The following is an 18,729-nucleotide window of genomic DNA, read 5'->3' as shown; positions in this document are numbered from 1 at the left end:
ATCCATACTTGCATTTGGGCTTGGGGACAGAACTGCCCTTCAGCACAGCCCAGAAAGATCTGATCAGAGTTCCCCAAGTTACCCAAGCATTAAATACTCCGCATCAAATCTGAATTTTAACTGCTCCATCAGCTGCAGAGGGACAGAGAGAGACACACCATATTTTAAATACATCTTTTGTCCTAATCCCCTCTGAGCTGTAAAATCTGATACAATTAAGCTTTTATATTTTGCAAGTGATGAATGACTGACTAATGGGCTCACTGTGAGATTCAGAAACTGGAAGGCAGTGTTCCTGCAGCAGCCCAACTGCTGAGGCTGTGGTTTCCCCCAGCTCCTCCTCAACCACCCCTCCATCCCTTCTGCTTCCTACCTAGGGCAGGGGAATGCAACCTCTTGTTTGCTAGTCCGCACAATAAAAACACTATCACTCTTTTGCCCAAAAGCATCACACGTCAAAATAAATCTGATGGGCCTCTTTCTCCCATCTAAAGGGGAAACCAATTTGCTCTCACTGGAAAATCTCGAAGAGACCTGGGTGTTGAGAGAGTTCTTTGTGTGGTCCAGCCTCCGGACCCTTCCACTTAGAATACCCCCTTTCTTCTTTATCCCCTCCCTGAATCCAACATCCTTACAAGACACAGCTCAGAAGTCATCTCTTCCAGGACCCTGACCCCCACCCTGTGACCACCAGTCAACAGGGAGCTGTCCCTATAACTCTCAGCCTCTGTACTCCAGCCATGTGCACCCACCAAGCACTTATCACTGAGCACTGGTGTCTCCATGAGGGTGGGTATTAGTTCCCTTAGCCGAACTGCAAACTCTGAAGGCAGCCACTGTAGGGAAACTGAATCTTTTATTTGGCATCTATAAAGTATTGTTATTAATCTTTTCCTACACATGTATCTGATCAAGTCTTAACTGCAGGTTTCTCTTGAAGTGGCACCAAGCTTGGTACAATAACACATATATCCCAAATTCATTAAACATCTCAATTGACTGGTGATTGACTGATGGAAGAATTTCCTAAAGAGTAAGAGTAAATATGTCTTAAAAATGCAGCAATGTGTTTCTTTCATTCTAAGTGCTTATATTATTTATATATTCGATGTAGAGGAAAAAGGAGAGGCAGGAGAGGGGAAAGGACATTAACCAATCCTGAAAGATAAATAATAATATTCCTCTTTTAGAGGTGAGGACCAAATCCAAGGTCAGGCAACTGGTAACTAAAGGAGGTACACAGAAATCAGATACCGTGTCCAATCACATATCCAGCAAGTGGCGTATCTGAGGGTTTGACCCCAAGCCTTTGTGATGCCAAAGCTCACACTCTATGGCATCACACAGCATCCTAGTGTGGGAACCACTCAAAAACAGGACGCTTTAGGAGCTAACATGGCCTCATAGCCCTGTCCTTGCTTCCTGCAGCCTGGGTGCTCACCATCTGCACCTTCCCCAGCAGCCTGCTGGGAAAGCTACAGGGTGGGAGGGAAAGGGAGCAGATGCTTTGCCACTGTTCAGATGATACTGGGTGACACGCTCTCCTCGTATCCCAGTGCTCCTTTGCCTTGATGTCACTGCTGCACAGACTCAGGGGCAAGCCAGCTATGCAGAACCAAGGGGAGATGCTCACACATTGGCCCTTAAAGGATCATCCTGGGGAAGGTATAGGGCATACCCACCACAATCTCCAACAAAGCCAAGAGATGTTTTTGAGGGCTGTACCTTTAACTGCCCTTGCTTCCATGTACTTATCTGCATTTGGCACGTATCTGTACTTCTCAACCTAAAGCTGCTTTTCTAATCCCCAGTGGAAACCCAACTGAGAGCATTAAAGTGCTCAATATCTCTGCATTTTATTTCTATACTGATCTGGACTAAGCATGGGGAGTGGGAGAACAGTCAGTCGTTGCCTGGCATGGCAGAGTACACAGACCCATTCCTCTGTCCCTGCAGGGTTATTGCACAATATCTTATGGGAAGGAAGCTCTCACAAAGGCTCCAATCTTAACATTAGCTTGCAAGATGTGGCCCACCTATAATTCTATGATTTGGCTAAAATCAGGAAGAAACATTGCAATGACTGGGCCCAAAGTGAGGAGCAAGAGGAGATTATTCCAGAGTGTGGGGTGCAGGGCTGGAGTGAGGAAAGGGTGCCTGGTCCTCAGATTTTGAATCAGAATCACCTGGCTTGCTTATAAAAAAATGCAGATTTTCAGGCCTTACCCCAGATGTTAACATCTGGCGACGGAGCCTAGATAGCGCTCCATTTAATAAGCTCCCCAGGAGATTCTTAACTAACTGACCTTCAACTAGCACCTACTCCAAGCTGTTCCCAATTGTACAAGGTCCCAGCAGTGGAATCCTGATTCTGTGACTTGTCTGCCAGGTGGCTTTGGAAGGGGTACCTCTGTCCTCTGAGTCTCAGGGTCCTCAGTGTCCTCGTTTATAAAACAGGGATCGTGATATTAACATAAACATCGCAGGATTGTTGTGAGGATAAATTAGAAAATGGAGATGAAAGGTTAGGTGGGATTTTTGTACTTTGTCCAAATTAGTTTCTGGCTTTGGAACAAAAAGGCATCTTCTGGTCATACGCATGGTGCAGCTAGAAGGCTGCTGCAGGGAAGTCAAAGTGTGCAGCTATGTGAGTCTCACCTGGACAAGAGAGAGAATCTCTGCCTTGAAATTTTTAAGAGGCTAGCTTTGGGGAGCCTCCTGCCCCTCCTGCCTCTCTTCCACCCGTCGCTTCCTATTCTCTTGGGGAATGACCTTGAATTTCACCCCTATAACCTGCTCCCGTATCTTTGAATTGAATGACTCCCCCAGCCTTAGAGAAAGCTCCAAGCTCTCCACTTCAGTGATCCCACCCTGTAAGGGGGCACTCTGCCAGCATAGGGGAAGAGCAAATTTATTTCTTTTCATGCTTTAAGACATTATTGGCTGCATATTGTTTTAGTGCAGCACATAATTACAGAAACTGCTCTGAAAAATCTGTATATTTTATCTGTGCTTTATTATACTCAGAATATTCCTCCAATTCTTTTTCTTCTCCATGAACCAGCTTAAAATATATTTTGGCGTCCTTTATGTCATCTTGAAATTGAATAGCCAATTCTTACTGTAATGAAAATACTTATGCGCCAGCCTGGTGATATACAACACTACACTCTAATTACGGCTGTGCTTTAATTAACCTGAATTGAAGAGTGTTATCATTAAACTGCTGGTAACTTTGAGTTATGGCTTTTCTTTAATTTAAAGTAGAAAACACAGATAATTAAGCCTCCAGATAATCAAATGCTTGAGGAGAGCTTCAATGTTTTGGGATGTTCCTAAATCTCATTAAATGTCCTCTCTTTATTGATTATTTCTACCTCTGCTGTATCATTGTATTAAACGAATAATAGCACTAAGTTGAACACATTCTTACTCACATCAGAAACGTGGGGTGGGGGGGGTTCTGTTGGTGTTATTGCAGAAGCTTTACCGAACAAATATTAAATTCTCTGACAACAAGGTAGGTCTGAGGGAATATTCTCCTCCTTGGGACACGTTCTAAATATGAAAATCAATCAAGGGAAATAGTCACAGCAGTTGCTAGCGCTGGTTTTTGAGCTGGCTCTGAGGCCAGTGAAGTTCCACACCTCCCAGTGGCTCAGGGCTGCCAAACTCAGCTGTCCACAAGGCCAGGTGAATGTGGCCAGGTCTAAGACATCAGGAAGGGCAGAGACTAGACTAACCCCTTCACGACAGCAAATTAGAGCCAGTTAGCGTTCGGTAGAAATGCAGGCCCCGTGTCATCACATCAGATTTTCAAAAGAGGCCAGAAATCTAGTTTGTGGTGAAACACCACTATTTTGAAATATCGTCAGCAAGCTTTTATTTATTTTTTATTTTTATTTTTAAATTTCAGAATATTGTGGGGGCACAAACATTTTGGTTACACATATTGCCTTTGCACCACCCAAGCCAGAGCTACAAGTGTGTCCATCCCCCAGACAGTGCGCTCTGCACCCATCAGTGGTGAATATACCCATCCCCTCCACCCGCCTCTCACCGGCAACTAGCTTTTAAGAAGTTAAGCACTACATAGGGACCTTGTGGGTGTCCCAGTTAGAGCCTCTAAGGGGCGCAGTCCTAACCCTCCAGGTTAACACTTTTAAAAGGCACCGACTCCTGTCCCAGGAGAAAATAAGAGAAGATGATGGAACGCAGGAAAGCCGGGGGGCTTTTGAGGGAGCACACTCGTTAGACATAAACACCAGTCAAGCCAGAGAAACTCAACAGCCATGGAAGGAGGGCTTCATGACTCCCCCACTAATGCCCCCAATGCCATAGGACTCCCTGCAGGGGTTGGCAGCTCTGCCGTGTGCTCAGACCACCCCTGCGTTAGACAGAGGAGCCTTCAGTTGCCTTTTTATAGAACCTGCCTCTGTCATAGTCCTGCCTTCCCCAGGGCTTTCTATCCTAGGCAGGCCAAGTTCCGAGGAGAGAATCCCCTGGGACAGCCTCAGTGTTCCAGGACCCGGTGCCACTGAATGGTTAACTTCTTTCCCTGGCAGAGAGAGAAATAGCTCTCAAAGAAAGGAACACATGGGAGTTACAATAGGGCATCCATTTTCAGAAAATAACTCCTTCCGAATCAATTACCTATTCACTTTTCCAGTCCATTTAGCATTTAAACTTTTGCTTAGAGACAGGGTGAGAATTTCAGTAAACAGCCAAACCATTTCGGATTGCTTAGGGTCTGGGCCCAGGGACTGACACAGTGCACCTGCTGTGTTCACTGACAGCAGTCTCCAGGTAAACATGAAGCTACCAAGTGCTCCGTCCCCTCCCTGCCGTATAGAGAACTGACGGCTATGATCCAGGGGGCCCAGGAGCACCCAGGACTGTCCTCTCCTGTACTGCAAAGGGTGCTAGGTTTTGTCCGGCATCCTCAGACCTCCCTTTTGGGCAGGCCGCTTTGGTTTGTAAGCAGGCAGGCAGAGCAGGCAAATGGCTCTTCCTCAGCCCAGTGAGTTCCCACATGGCTCTGTTCCTTCCCAGTTTTTATCAGTGAGGCAGTTTACAGTGTCGGGAGGGCAGGCGTAATGTTTCACCGTTCTCAGGAAGCCTGTGTTTTCATAGGGGACAAAACCCCCATTTGACTTAAACTCAACCTCTGAGATTCTAAGTGAAGGTCTGAGGCATTGTCATGCCTCAGTGGACATCTGGAGCTCCAGAAGTCATCCCCCATAGGTGACACCCGTTCTATCCGGAGAGGCCACTGCAGGCTGGGGCTGTCCCTCACTTTGATCCATCCTGCTGAGCCAGTAGGAGAAGCTAAGATTTGTTATTATTATAACAAGGGATAAATTGCTAAGACGTTTTCAAGGCCTCTTTCTGTACATTTGGTTCCACATTTCCTCAGCAAAGGGTGAAAGCACTTTGAATGCCTTTATTTCAGTAGCTTCTCTGATGTCTCTATGATTTAACTCAAATGGAAGACAGATTAAAATTCCTTTCATTAAAGGGCTGGCAAGATTTGGTTTTGCCCTATTAAAATCAGAGAGACATGGGTGCATGTCACTCTTCATAAATGTGTCTGCATCACAGGAAGCATGCAGGATAACTGTGGTTCATAAGTTAGCACAAACACTGGAGCCAAGCCCAAGATTCTCAGGCCTGGAGGAAAAAGTGGGGCCAGTGGAAATCCCCAAGGCAGAGACCACGTCATGGCCCACCTTTCCATTCATCATATAGGACACCCTCGGCAACTGTCAAGTGCTCCAACTGTGCTGAGCAGAGGTGGTGACTTTCCCGCAAGCGGCACATTAAATACCCCTGAGAGCCAAAGAGCATCTAATGAACGGTCACTTACTCACAAACAGTAGGGAAGGACAGACCCACGAAGGCACTGGAGAGATATTCTGTGTACATTTCATTTGAGACTCCTTCCAAGTAGTATTTCTGCCAGGTGTCTTCCTCAATCTAAGGGAAAGGAACACACAAGGAGAGTTTAATACATTATATGATTGTGGGCTGTAAAAGGGAAATATGAGTTACACCCTCTTGCAAACAACTAAGTGCACCGGTGAGATGATGATGACCTTCCTCAGCAACCAGGAACACAATCACGACACCTGCAGAAAGCTTTTAATGACCCTAAATGCATAGACTTGAAGTGTGCCCCCCCTAAAGCATCACTTCTGTTTTAGCCAGTGTTATTTCTAAGAGTGTGGAGACATGGGCACTAACCCACAATATTGGTGGGCAAGTAAACTGACACAATGTCTTGGAGAGCAATTTTGCCACTGTTATCAAAATTTGTAAAAGTATTAATAAATACTCTTTCACATAACAATTCCATGTTAAGTATTCATAAGAAAGAAACAAGCGTACAAATGTACAGAGATATGTACAAGAACATTCTTTCTATTCATGAAAGATTGGAAATAACCATAAATAGTACACTTACACAATGGAATACTAAGAAGCAACTGGAAATTGTGACAAAAATGTATATCATATAGAAATTATGTAAAAAGGCACATTACAAAATAGTGTATATTGTCCGATCCTTTATTTTTTAAAAAGTATCCTATAGTTATCTGAATGTTTGTAAAGCCACAAAAAAATCTAGAAAGCCTTATACCAAAACACTAACAGTTGTTATCTCTGAGTGACAAAATGATACTTTTTCTCTATAGATTTCTGTATTATCTGAAGGCTTTTACAATGAGCATGTATATAATACAATGGAACAGTATATTTCTACTTTGGAAAAAAAAAACAAAGTAGATTTTTCTGACCCCATTGGGAATATCGCAAAAAGTAAAATGTAGTTTCAGAGAGGACTTTCCCCAAATTTCATTAAAATGCGTATGTTTTCTAATTAGTCACATTCAGCTGGTTTTCCCAACAGCTCTCTTCATGCCAGGCATTTGAGGAAGGATTTCACGTTGGAATCAATCTTTAGAAATGAGTGAGTTACAAGAAGAATGCTGAACCCCTCAGGAGGCTTAGGGATCTCATAGTCTTCCCTGAGCGAAGGAAAGCAAGCTTGGGTGTCCTTAAGCCTTGGCACCCCAGGCTTCACTTCCATTGTCAGCCTGGGTAAGAGGAAGATGAAAAGAAGCTGCCCAACTAATAGGAAGTAGCTCTTTACAATTTCTTGTGCTGATCTTGTATTAAAAGACATCTTGCCTATGGCTGATCAGTTACCCAGGAGAAAAGAAACCCTTGGATTCTAAGGCGTCATGGAAATAGTGGGCAAGGGCACACCTGCCGTATACTTGTGACACTCTGACATACGAAAGCCAGAAAAAAATTAGAAATAAATGGAATGTTCCCTGTCTCTATGCTATTTATCTGCTCTGTGCTCGGTCTGGGTGATTAGATTATGCGGGTTAACCTCATTAGTTTGAGCTGCTTCCAGGCAACTCCCACAGGTTAGGCATTAGCTATGCAGTGCTGCTAGGTACGAGCTGTGTGTCTCCAAATTGCTCTTCCCAAGAGTGGGGTCTTTAAAAAAAAAAAAAAGTCACTCAACCATTTCTATTGCTAAATGGTATGTTTTTTTAAATTAACTGCAATATGTTTAGCTAAGCATGAACTTTTTAATTTCTCCAAATCATGAGATCTCAACAATTTTTTTCAAAGAGAAAATATGCTTGACTTATAAGCAAAGGTCACTAATTAATTCTAACTAATTGGACGAAAGCCTAGTCTTCATTAGTATAAATTTTAAAATACAAAATATTTTAGGAAAAATATCAGTATAATTTGTTTTACTGATAAATAGTATACTATATGAGGCATTGCTAATTATAAATCTATATAGTAGAGTTTTATGGGCAAATAGTGTTCCTGAAGTAAAAGAATTCAGCTTATTCCTTTAGCAGAGATGTTTCTTTTATAATGTATTATTTATGTTCTAATTAAAGCGTTACAACTGACTTTCAAAAATAATGAAAGTATGAACCTTTATCTTAATTATTATTGATTGCTGGTGATATTCTTCATTAATATGGTTTTAATATGTTTTTTTTTTAGTTATGGTCAGTATTTGCATGCCTGTATGTCCTAACAGAGTTACTCTTTAGACCAAATTTTATTGTAAGTGAATCACTAAACATTTTAAATAAGAAGAGATTCCTTATAGGATAACAATATTATTCATGTTTCTTTTCAATTTAGCAAAACGTTTCATTGATTCATCCATTCAGCAAGTATTTATTGAGCATATTCTTTATCTTAGGACCTGCTCTTGCTGCTGATTAAATCTTATTTAAAACTAGTATTTACTTTCCCATATTTTTCTCTTTGCCAGAAAAAGCACAAGATATATCTGGCTATGATATATCTGACCAGATAGATCTGACTTTTATTGATTTTTCCACATCTCTTTTCCTGCAAGTTTGCCTTTGAGGCTTATCTGAAATGCTTGAGGATAATTGGGAAAAGTGTTCAGAACATGTTGAAAGGCAAAATGCCTCTTCCACCTCCGTGTGGAGATTCTCAGCTAGTATCTCTGTACTACATATAGTAGCATTGAATCAACTGGAATCAGCTGTATATACATGTCAAGGAGTTTAAATCCATCGTCATAATCCTTTGTTTAAGATGTCCACATCTTTAACACTATTTCCATATAGATAGTCAACATGTTTTTGAGGTTTCTCATAAAGGCACTGCACAAAACAAAGAGTATAAAATTGCTAATTGAATTGCATTATCCTCTTTTCAAAATATATATGTAGTTGGTGGGAATGTAAAATGGGGCAGCCACTGTGGAAAACAGTGTGGTGGTTCTTCACAAAATAAAAATTGAATTACCGTATGATCAGCAATTCCACTCCTAGGTATATAACCAAAAGAATTAGAAGCAGGGTCTCAAAGAGGTATTGTGCCCCCAGGCTCATAAGAGGTGGAAGCGCCCCGAGTGTCCCTGGTAGATGAATGGATAAACAGAATGTGCTATATACATACAGTGGAATATTATTCGGCCTTAAAAAAGAAAGAAATTCTGACGCATGCCACAACATGGATGAACCTTTAAGGCATTATGCTAAGCGAAATAATCCAATCACAAAACACCAAATAGTTTATGATTCCATTTATATAAGGTACCTAGAGTAGTCAAATTGATGGAAACAAAAGTGGAATGGTGGCTGGCAGTGGTTTGGGGGGAAGTGGAGGGGGAGTCGTTGTTTAACTGGTACAGCATGTCAGTTCTGCAAGATAAAAAGAGCTCTGGAGATGATGGTGATGGTTGAACAACCATGTGAATGTACTTAATACCACTGAACTATAAAATCGTTAAGGTGGTAAATTTTATGTTATGTGTATTTTACCACATTTAAACCATTTTTTACAAATCCATATGCATAAGAGCAGAAGAATCAGTAATTATAATTAATAGTGAGGCCCTTTAATTCTTAAGGGCAAAAATGACAAGTCATGCAAGATCAAGGACAGAAATAGGCCAATCACATGAGAAGAGTCAGGAGTGAGAACCCAGCATCAGGACATTATAGTGCATCACAAACTCGGGTGACAGAACTTCAATCTTCACACCTATCTAAGGGTTTAAATTATCACCTTTTATCAAGGTTTACCTTTCTAAGTCTCGATCATGATCTCTTTGGCTTACTTTGAAAAAGCAAAAACAAAAATGCACATTCCTTTTATGATGCATTCTTAGGATAGGAAAAATCATGTAAAATATGTCGAATTTAAAAGTTTTATGTTTAACACCAAGAAAATGAGAGTGAACAAAGAAATCTGAACAGGGTGAAGGGAGTTAAAGGAAGTTATTGTCATTATGATTCTCCTTTTACAGATGATAAACTGAAGCACAGAAGGTTAAGTAATCTATGGAAGGTCACAAAACCGATACATGGTAAGAGATTCAGAGTTTGCACTCTTAACTACCCACCACAATACCTCTTGCTAGACACAATAGAATAGATGTCTAGGGAAGTCGTGGTGCTAGGATTTGGGGGAGGCATGGCAGGAAGGATTTCCTGTATACAAGTACCTCAGAGGAAAGTATCAGAAAAGAAGCTCGTTAAGAATTCAAAAGCCCAAATCCGGGAGCCCATGACTTTGTGGGAGGTTGGTTAGATGTAATATTGACTTGGAGTCCAGCTGAAAGAGTCATTCATGCCTCCTCTCAGAGCACAAAAGCATCACTTCTATTATATAAAGTGGAAATTACATTATCATCTTTTCAAAATATATATGTAGTTGGTGGGAATGTAAAATGGTGCAGCCACTGTGCAAAACAGTATGGTGGTTCTTCAAAAAATAAAAGATTGAATTACCGTATGATCAGCAGTTCCCTGGCTACAACTTCTTTCCCAAAATAATACATGTCATTCCCCACATTTCTGTTGTCGATGTATTTTTAACTATACTGTGAAGACACACTTCCCAGCAGAAAAAATGAAGGAATGAGACCAAAATGACTTAGGGAAAGGTGCCAAAATTAATTTGCCAGCCATTCAGCAATCATTCAAAGGCAAAACATTTCCTGAGGCAGCAGTTTATCCTTTGGCTGTCACATCCAACCCCAGCTGTTTCAGAAGAGCGCCCAGCAAAGACGAGCAGGAGATGTTGTGAGAGGCCTTACTCATCAAATGCACACAGAATTGTCAGGGAGAAAAGAGAACTGAGCCATTGGACTAGCTTGTCTATCATGGTCTTATTTATCTACTCTTCATTACCTAATTTTTTAACCAGTCTAGTTTAACCTCCCAAGCAAATGGTCTTAACACCAATGCATGGGCAGACAGCTCCACCATCAAATGTACCTTCCAGCTGGAAACAGCAGCCTTGGCTCCACAAAAGCCACACCTTCCTGATCCCAGGTTGTGCATGTGTTACTAATGGTGGGTTGGTAATGATGCCTTTTATTTTTTATGCTTGCTTTGATTAGAGTGAAACTGTGTTTCTCTAATGCTAACAGCCCTGTGAATGTGAAAAATTCAACTCTCCTGGCTGGGGGATGTTACAGCCACTCTGATTTCTGTTCCCAGTAAAGAATCAGAATAACTGTGTTGATTACAGCCAAGTAATTTTGCAAAAGTCCATCTCTACTTCTGGAATCATGTAAATAATTTTCAAAGATTATCATATACCAATCCTTATTTAATTGAAAACAAGCACACTATTTTAATCCAAATACATTTATATTATGCACATCGAAAATAAAGAACTAAAAGGAAGTTATAAAAACCAATGACCATTATGTTAACAGCTATAATAAGAAGAGATGAGTCATAACATATACACACTAACACTGCCCAAAGTAGGCAGTAGCTTGTATTAGCAACTATTTGTTACCTTTACTATTTTTTAAAAATCTATCTGAATTCCCAGTGAATATTCTTCCTCTAAAGGATGCACAGTTTTAAATCATAGAAGTGCTTAATAAGAATTAACTAGCCACATCTGAATGAATATTTAGACATAAAAATTATGCAATACTTTGTCACTGTCCTTTATAATGTGACACTCTAAAACAGAATGCAGTGACATGAACTGACCGACGTATCTTAGATCCCATAAAAACATATATATTTTGACAAAAAGAGACAGCACCCACAGAATGTGTCCCTTGACTACAATAACAAACCATGAAAACAGAATTTATGGACTCTAAGCTTATGAGAGTGTGGGCTGCTTACTAAAATGAGTCTGGGGGTCATTTGTACCCATTCCTCAATAGCGTGCTCTGTCACTAGAAAAATTTTGATTGACTGTTGCATCTTCTCATTTCTTAGTGGGAAGAACAATGTTAAGGTGTTCAGAAGACTTCACCATTGGACTATCAGATTCCTGCCTCCTCTATTTCCCTCTGTGTTCCAATGTCAACCAACTTGCCCCAGTTTTTATCAAGGGCATGTCTTCCTTCTCCACCCCTTCTTAGCTTCAACATTCTTAGTTGAGGTCAGAATGGTACCAGCACAGGGACTGCCTCCCTGCACAGCTTTCTGGGGTGCAGCAAACTGGTGGTAAAGTTGAAACCAAAGGAAAGAAGCAGAGGAGAATGGTGATTTGCACCTTTTCCGAATGTATTTCTTCTCTGTGCCAAATTGCATCTCAACGCCATACTTCTTGGATGTGGACTGCGGTCGGCTGCCTTTCCGAGAAGCATTGGATTGCAGGAACTCCAGAACAATTTGGCATCCCACAATTATGGCTTATTTCAGATTGCATTTTCCAGGGCAAAAGGATCTCAGATTTTTCCAAAGTCTTCAGGACAATGTCAATTAAAACAAATTATTTGAGATTTGATGGAATGCCAGATAACTGGTTGCTTCAGCACTGAATGAATAAATAAACAACTCCAAAGATTAATTTCGAGGTGGACTTGAGCCAAATCTCTTACTCCCAGACAAGTGGGCTGCAGAATATCAAATGAGATTTCTTCCATCAGGCATTATTAAAAAAAAATCAACCCATATGAGGCATTCAAAGAGAGATGAACAGACCACACCATATGCAAAAGCATTAGAATACATGGCTTCTTCCCCACTAGGTTACCCCAACCCAGATTATTTCTGGAGAGACCAAGAATGCCAGGAAAAGTGAAGATAAAGGAAGGCTTAACAGCAAGAGTGATATGAGAACTTTTAATAAAAGAATCATTATTTAGAAATTATTTAAGAAAATGTTATCTATGTGGTAGGAAACCGGTACTTTTTTCAACAGCAGAAGGATTTTTTACCCTCTCCTCATTTTTCTCTGCAATGTAGAAAAGGCATTTATGCTTAAGAAATGTCAGACCTTTTTAAAGATTGCCCTATTCACTGCCTGTCTGAATAGAAATTTGGTTTTGCAATCTTGCTACTAGTAAAGAACGTCGTCACTTGCTTTTCAAATAATATGGTTCTTAAAATACCACTAAAAATTATTCTAATCTGGGTAGAATGAGCAGGAAGCACATGTTCTCAGGCAGACACCTGCCAAGCCATCCTTAGGACAGTTCGGCTTGGCATGCAGGATTTTCTAGGCCAGCCCTTCTCCTCCCATCTGAGTTGAGGAACCAGGGTTTTGCGTTTCTTTAAATATCCATTCTTTTGCAAAATCTAATAAAAATTAATTACAAAAAAAGAAATGAAAAGACATGACATGCAAAGTATAAGTCCAAAATTTTTATCAGTAAAATATATAAAAATAATAAACATAAAAATAATCCATCAAATTTTTTTAAAAGTTTCTAAACACTTATTCTCATTTTCTGTCCCTGTCTCATCACAGAGGAATAATATCAAATAGTTCACAGCATCCATCCATGGACCCTGGACTGAACTTGGAGTTGTGCTGGGTTACAACATGGCACCACTCTGTCTTGTAAACCTACTTCCTCTAATTTCCCCTAAGTTTCAAAAGGGTAGAATTATTCTCAACTAAGAGAATAATAAGCAAGCTTGACAGAACTTACTACCAGGTATCACCTGGAACAAAAGAGAATGGGGAGGGGATTCTGTGGTGTGCCCCATTAGAATGTAGGTAATTTTGAAGGAACGAATTTTGATCTGAATCTCCAGTGCATGGTATATTATAATAACTCAATACTATTTTTTGAATGAATGAAATAAATTTGGGAAGCATTGCATTTAACAAATCCAAACTGGGTTATTTTATTTTATTTCACTTCATTTTATTATTTTATTTTTCTTTATTTTTAGTGTGACGTTCCTTAGAGTATTTATCATGTTAATATGAATTGTAAGTCTCCAATGGGGAAACATGATACTTAGTCACAGCATCCTTTTTTCCAAGGAGCAGCTCATGCAGATGGGAAATACTGATCTAAAATCTCCCTCTCCCTGATTTCTCACCCTGGAATCTTTGTTTTCCCTTGACCCTTCTGTCAGAAATATGTCTCTTTATAGTCATTTTCATTTGTCAAAATCCAACCTTCCTGTAAAGTGCAAATAACGTGCCACTTCATCAGTGAGGCTTTACCTGATTTTCACAATTTGCTGTTCTCCACCCAGCCTTAATGGTAGCTAACTGTGCCCACCTCTTGGGAGGCCATGAGGGCTAAATGAGCTCATCAGTCTAGAATGCTTAGAACAGTACTTGGAACGTAGTAAGCGCTCAGTATATTGTAGTTGGCATTTGGTACCATCATAGCATTTGATTCTTCGGATATCTGATGGTAACTATGATGAAGTGGAATTGTCATTATTAGACCATAAGCTCCTTAAGGGAAAGGTTGTCTTACTCAACTTTGAGCAGCACAGTACTTTGCAAATAAGAGTTGCTCATTTAATATTTGCTGAGTTGAACTAAGGAAGATAAAACTGGAGAAAGAGATGCAAAGAAAGAAGCACAATTTTTCCAGGCACCTAATGAGAAGTAAGTATGGTTACCTTCATAGCCTTCAGTGCTGGGGCATGAAATAAATGAAATTCTGCTTCTGAATGCTGAAAAAATTCCACAATCTTAGGATCTAAAAAGGAGTATGTATAATTTGGTCACTTTAAAACTTCCCAGAAAACTTCTTACTATGAGCAATATTTTCTGGGAAATGTTTCATTACAGAACATCTTGGGTTTCTCAGCAAGTGCCTTATGGTTTTCTAAATTCTAAATCCAATAACTGGGAGGCCTGAATTTGAAAGAAGGAATTCTCAAGAATGGTGTGTCACTGCCACGCTAGCTGGATGGAGTTCTTCCTACTAGCTAGTAGCTCCTTTTCCCCTGTCTCATGCTTCTACGATCTTACCCTCTTTGTCTTCACTTTTTGGATTCCAATGTCAAGTCAAACAATTCAACAGGAAATAGACTAAGCCCAGCGAAGGCTATGTTTGGCAATTTTATTATTCCTAAATTCTAAAACTGAGGCCAAAACAACTGTTGATATATTTTTTTTCTAACTGGGAGAAGAGGAAAGGGGTTAGAAAGATCATTTTAATCAGCAGAGGAATTATAAACTTGCTTTTAATGATACAAAAAACTAAAGAGTTGCCTGTGCCTTTGAAGAATTTTCAATATTTTAGACAGTTTGGTGAGAATCCCACCACATCCACTGCTGTTAACAAATGACAACTTCTCACCACTGGATACATCTGAGGGCCTTGTTAGTAAAAGTCCTCTGAGACTCTGAGTCCAGCTCTTTCCAAACCTTGATATGCATGTGCATCACCCAAGGGTCTCGGTAAAATGCAGTTTCTGATGCCACAGTCCTAGGGTGGGGTCTAAGATCCTGGGGTAGGGTCTAACAAGCTTCCAGACAGTGATTCCTGTGTGGGAACCATGCTTTGACCTTGGACTAGCAAGGAGCTCTACCCATAGACAGTGAAGAACAGAGAACAAGCATTCTCCGTTACACCTTTGAGGACCAGAGGTTAAGGAGAATCAATGGCACCTAAGGATCCGAGTTAGAGAAGAAGAAGAATGCTTTCCATGAAGTATTGCTGAATATTGGAGCCAGTTACAGAGAAAGCGTGTAGATAATTAAGCACAAGATGGCTATCCGAGAGTGTTTGGGCTGTTGTGGTAATTAGTCCAAACAATATTTCAAGGGGTCCAGATTTATCTACTTAGTCTTTCTGCATTGATCCAGTGATCCCAATAATAGTTTAAACTCCATTTGAGTGAGGGCTGTGTAGTTATAGAAGCAATGACATGACTATATTTAATTCAATTAAAAATAAAGTTTCAGAAAATGGCCCTGATTTGCATCCCTAATTTCCATTCAACTTTCCCATTTTAGGACACAGTATTGAGTATGAGGACAAAAATGCTTGCCAACCCAGTCCCGTTTTAGTGACAGCAGATTCTGGATACTTATGTCTCCTATCGCTGTACAATATGGCCTAATAAAGTCAAGCCAAAGAGACTAGATTTCATTTCAGAGCAAAGGGTTCAGTCATAAACTTCTGCTTTCTGGCTGAACAGAGCCATTCCAGCCGCGAGCATAAATTCTGCTCGTTTTAGGTATCACAGTGATTGGGAAGCCAAATGGGTTATTTGTGAGCCAGGTATCAAAGGCAGAAGCACCCGCTTTATTGTGTATTCATTGTTATCTGGACAATCTCTTGCCAGTTAGAGAATATTTTCACAGGAAGTTAGAAGTGACTTCAGAAATTCCCCTCTGCGGTTTCCTAGAGTGGATTTTAGGCCTCATCAAAAGGACATTTGGTTCAGAGATTGCAAGTGGGCAGCCTATAAATTGCTGAGGTATTTAGCTAGCCTTAGCAGTTTCCTTTTAAGGAGAGAACCACAATCCTGAGTGCTCACTGAATACGTTAGCGGGGTAGGAAGGTACCCATGTGTGTGCAGCCTCTGGGTTCAAATCCCAGCCTCGTCATGTGCCCCTGAGCCAAGGTGCATTACCTCTCTAAGCCTTAATTCCTTCACCTGCAAAATGAGAGCAACAGTAATACCCACCTCCTAGGAAGGCAGCTGAAATGAGGTGATGTAAAGTGCTAAGCATAGTGCCTGGCCAATAGCTAACATTTATGGGGTGTTCTCTGTGTGTCGGATGCCCATGTGGTTTAATCACACTAAAAGATAGCATTTGTTGTGTACCTTATAGATGTTCCATAATTATCAGCTGTCATTGTAAGTAATCAGTGCTAAGGATGATGGTGATGAGGAAGGTATCTCTACTGTTCAGACAAAGGAACCAAGCCAATTAGATGTTGGCCCTGTGATTCGTGGCTTCCTATTGCTTAGCTGCTGCTAGAAAAGGTTGGAACATCCCTGATCATCAAATGGTCCTCTGGATTAAGAAGAAACACTAAGCAGCTTGAGTTTGTCCCCAAAAGATACCAGTATTCTCTGGAGGCTCTCCCTACTCCCATAGATTTTCCTAATGGCCAGCAAGTTAACCCCAAATAGATATGATGATAAGAGAGAAGTTAAGTATTTGCAGGACATGATGGTCTCCCCAAAATAAGAGATGGGTCATGTGTGGGAAGCACTGTTAAGCTGACACAGGGTGACCCAGCCTGGCCTTCAGCAAGGAGACAGGAGCCAGCAAGACCCTGATGGCCTGGGTGAATTAGCGTCTCCTGGTTCCTTGACTTGACGCTTCACCGCATCCCACACTGTGTACCCCCTGCACTCTATTCTTTCTCATCCTCCTGCCTATCAAATGGCTTTGCTCCTGCCTTCCAGGCTCACATCCCAGGCTGATTTGGATATCTGGCAGAATCTTGGTCCACAGGATGGGCATGCTTATAAACTGGTACTTGTTCAAAATATTATTTTTAAAAATACTTGTTCAACTGGTATTTGGAGGAGAGCCTGAGCACTAGGTGGGGTGGTAAGAGAGAGCAATGGTCCCTGGTCAGAGCTCTCAGCCTCTACTGCCCCCCCGAAATTCAATTCTGGCCCCAATTTTGCATACTCCCTTTGGCAAAAGAAAAGCTTTGAAGTCAAGTGGACCCCTCCTTTTTAGAAAGCAAGTTAGAAAATACCTGGTGTTATTTGAACATGCCTCTTGGGAGGAGACATCCTTCCCACTCCAAATAGCTTACTGAAGTATTCCTTTTAACCTCAAATTTTATGCCTCTTGAAAAGAGTTTTGGGAGGCACATTTTTATACTTTTTGTTGCATTTCTAGGAAGGTTTTAGCACTCATTGTAGTTCAATATTCCCAGAAAACAGCCAGGCTGGGCTTTACCCTGCAGTTGGGATAAGATGAGGAGAGAAAGGACTTGTGATGATCTTGTTTGGACAGGGAGGGGTCTCTATGCCCCCATACTCACTCGTCCCATGAGTAAGTTCAAGTTGATAGTACATTTCAATCCACCAGGCACACCTGGGAGGTTGCTCCTCTGTCTGAGTTTTCTACAGATAACTCATTCCAGCACGCAGCTGTTCTCCTTCTAGTTACTGCCACTACAGGGCTCTCCCCGGGCAAAGCTGCGCTTGCTGGATGGGCTTTTATTAACATACGGGAAAGAAGAGTCAGCAAATCCTCACTCATTGCAAAGGCCTAAGAAAAGCCAGACAGATGCACCTAATTCTCACCTATCCATGCAGATAAAATCATATAGCCTTGGGGCGGAGGAGGGCGGATGCCAGAAAGGCTGGAAGAGTTGGAGAAACCAGTGTTATTTAGTCTGATGAACAATGCTGCTGCTCTAGAAAATGTATTCAGTCAGAAAATCCTGCTGACTCTGTAGCTCACCACAAAGAGCTCCAGGGACCTCCTCCACAACATCAGTCATTTACAAAAATGTTGGCAACATGAAATTGTAAGCACCGTAGGTAGGAATGCCTGTATGCCACCCTAGAGGATGGTTTTATATCAGGCTCATGCTTCTATCTTCTCCTATCAGTGACCCAACCCTAACCCAGTCCCAAGTTTCACCACAAAGAGAAATCCAAACAGTACCTACGACCTGCTCCTAAGAAGGAAAAAGGAGAGAATTTATAGGCCAAGAGTTAGGTGCTTTTGTACACTGGTAATCTTTCCAACAATCCCTTAAGCTCTTTCATTTTTCACAGCAGATGAATATGAAGCTCAGAGAGGTGGAGTGTCCTGCCCAAGGTCTCACAGGAAATCATGTCCTAAATCAGTCTCATAATCCTCACCCTCCCTGCTCCCCCCATCCCGAAATTCCCCTCACAATTCATGAGGGAGGGCAAACAGGAAGAGTGAAGGCTGCCGAAGCGAATTTGGACAATACCATGGTCCATGGGTGTATACAAATAGGGAAACGCCAACTGAGATCTTTGGTTGGTCAAATTTAATCCCAATTAGACTGGG

General features: G+C 41.2%; 1 protein-coding gene across 6 annotated transcripts in view; it reads right to left on the bottom strand.

The window, feature by feature from the left end:
- KCNMA1 (potassium calcium-activated channel subfamily M alpha 1) overlaps window positions 1–18,729 on the bottom strand; it is a 722,666-nt gene that overhangs the window by 158,735 nt on the left and 545,202 nt on the right. For all 6 annotated transcript variants that reach the window (XM_045568450.1, XM_045568451.1, XM_045568452.1 and 3 more), the window contains one exon: window positions 5,867–5,976. In XM_045568450.1, the coding sequence (XP_045424406.1) occupies window positions 5,867–5,976 (110 nt within the window). The remainder of the gene's footprint in view (window positions 1–5,866; window positions 5,977–18,729) is intronic.

This window comes from Lemur catta, chromosome 14, assembly GCF_020740605.2.
Source record: "Lemur catta isolate mLemCat1 chromosome 14, mLemCat1.pri, whole genome shotgun sequence".
NCBI lineage: Eukaryota > Metazoa > Chordata > Mammalia > Primates > Lemuridae > Lemur > Lemur catta.
This window is presented reverse-complemented; position numbering and strand designations above follow the sequence as displayed.